Source organism: Asparagus officinalis, chromosome 9 (genome assembly GCF_001876935.1).
Source record: "Asparagus officinalis chromosome 9, Aspof.V1, whole genome shotgun sequence".
Lineage (NCBI taxonomy): Eukaryota > Viridiplantae > Streptophyta > Magnoliopsida > Asparagales > Asparagaceae > Asparagus > Asparagus officinalis.
In genome coordinates this window covers 50,584,241-50,584,757 of record NC_033802.1, presented here as the reverse complement: position 1 = coordinate 50,584,757, position 517 = coordinate 50,584,241, and the positions used below count along the sequence as shown (strand labels likewise).

At 61.7% G+C, this 517-nt stretch overlaps 1 protein-coding gene across 1 annotated transcript in view; it reads left to right on the top strand.

Moving 5' to 3' along the window:
- The window catches only part of LOC109824538 (adenosylhomocysteinase-like), an 8,465-nt gene continuing 7,954 nt past the window's right edge, over positions 7-517 (top strand). Inside the window, 2 exon segments of the mRNA XM_020391159.1 lie at positions 7-224; positions 226-515. Coding sequence (XP_020246748.1) covers positions 84-224; positions 226-515 — 431 coding nt within the window. The 5' untranslated portion in view covers positions 7-83.

The following is a 517-nucleotide window of genomic DNA, read 5'->3' as shown; positions in this document are numbered from 1 at the left end:
CCCCGAGCCTTCCCTGCCTCCGCTCCCCCACTCCTCTTTTCTACTGGTCAGATCAGATCTCGTTTCAGATCCGATCTGAAGAAATGGCTCTCCTCGTTGAGAAGACTACCTCTGGCCGCGAGTACAAGGTCAAGGAGCATGTCCTCAGACCGATCTTCGGCCGGCCTGCGAAGAATCAGGAAGCTCGCTGAGGTGCGAGATGCCAAGGGCTCATGGCCTGCCGATGCCGAGGTTGCGGCCCGCCAGCCATTCAAGGGCGCAAAAATCACTGGATCCCTCCACATGACGATCCAAACTGCCGTCCTCATCGAAACCCTAACCGCCCTCGGCGCCGAGGTCCGCTGGTGCTCCTGCAACATATTCTCCACACCACAGGACCATGCCGCCGCTGCCATTGCCCGTGACTCCGCCTCCGTCTTCGCCTGGAAGGGTGAGACCCTCCAGGAGTACTGGTGGTGCACCGAGCGTGCCCTCGACTGGGGCCCCGGCGGTGGCCCTGACCTCATCGTCGATGACG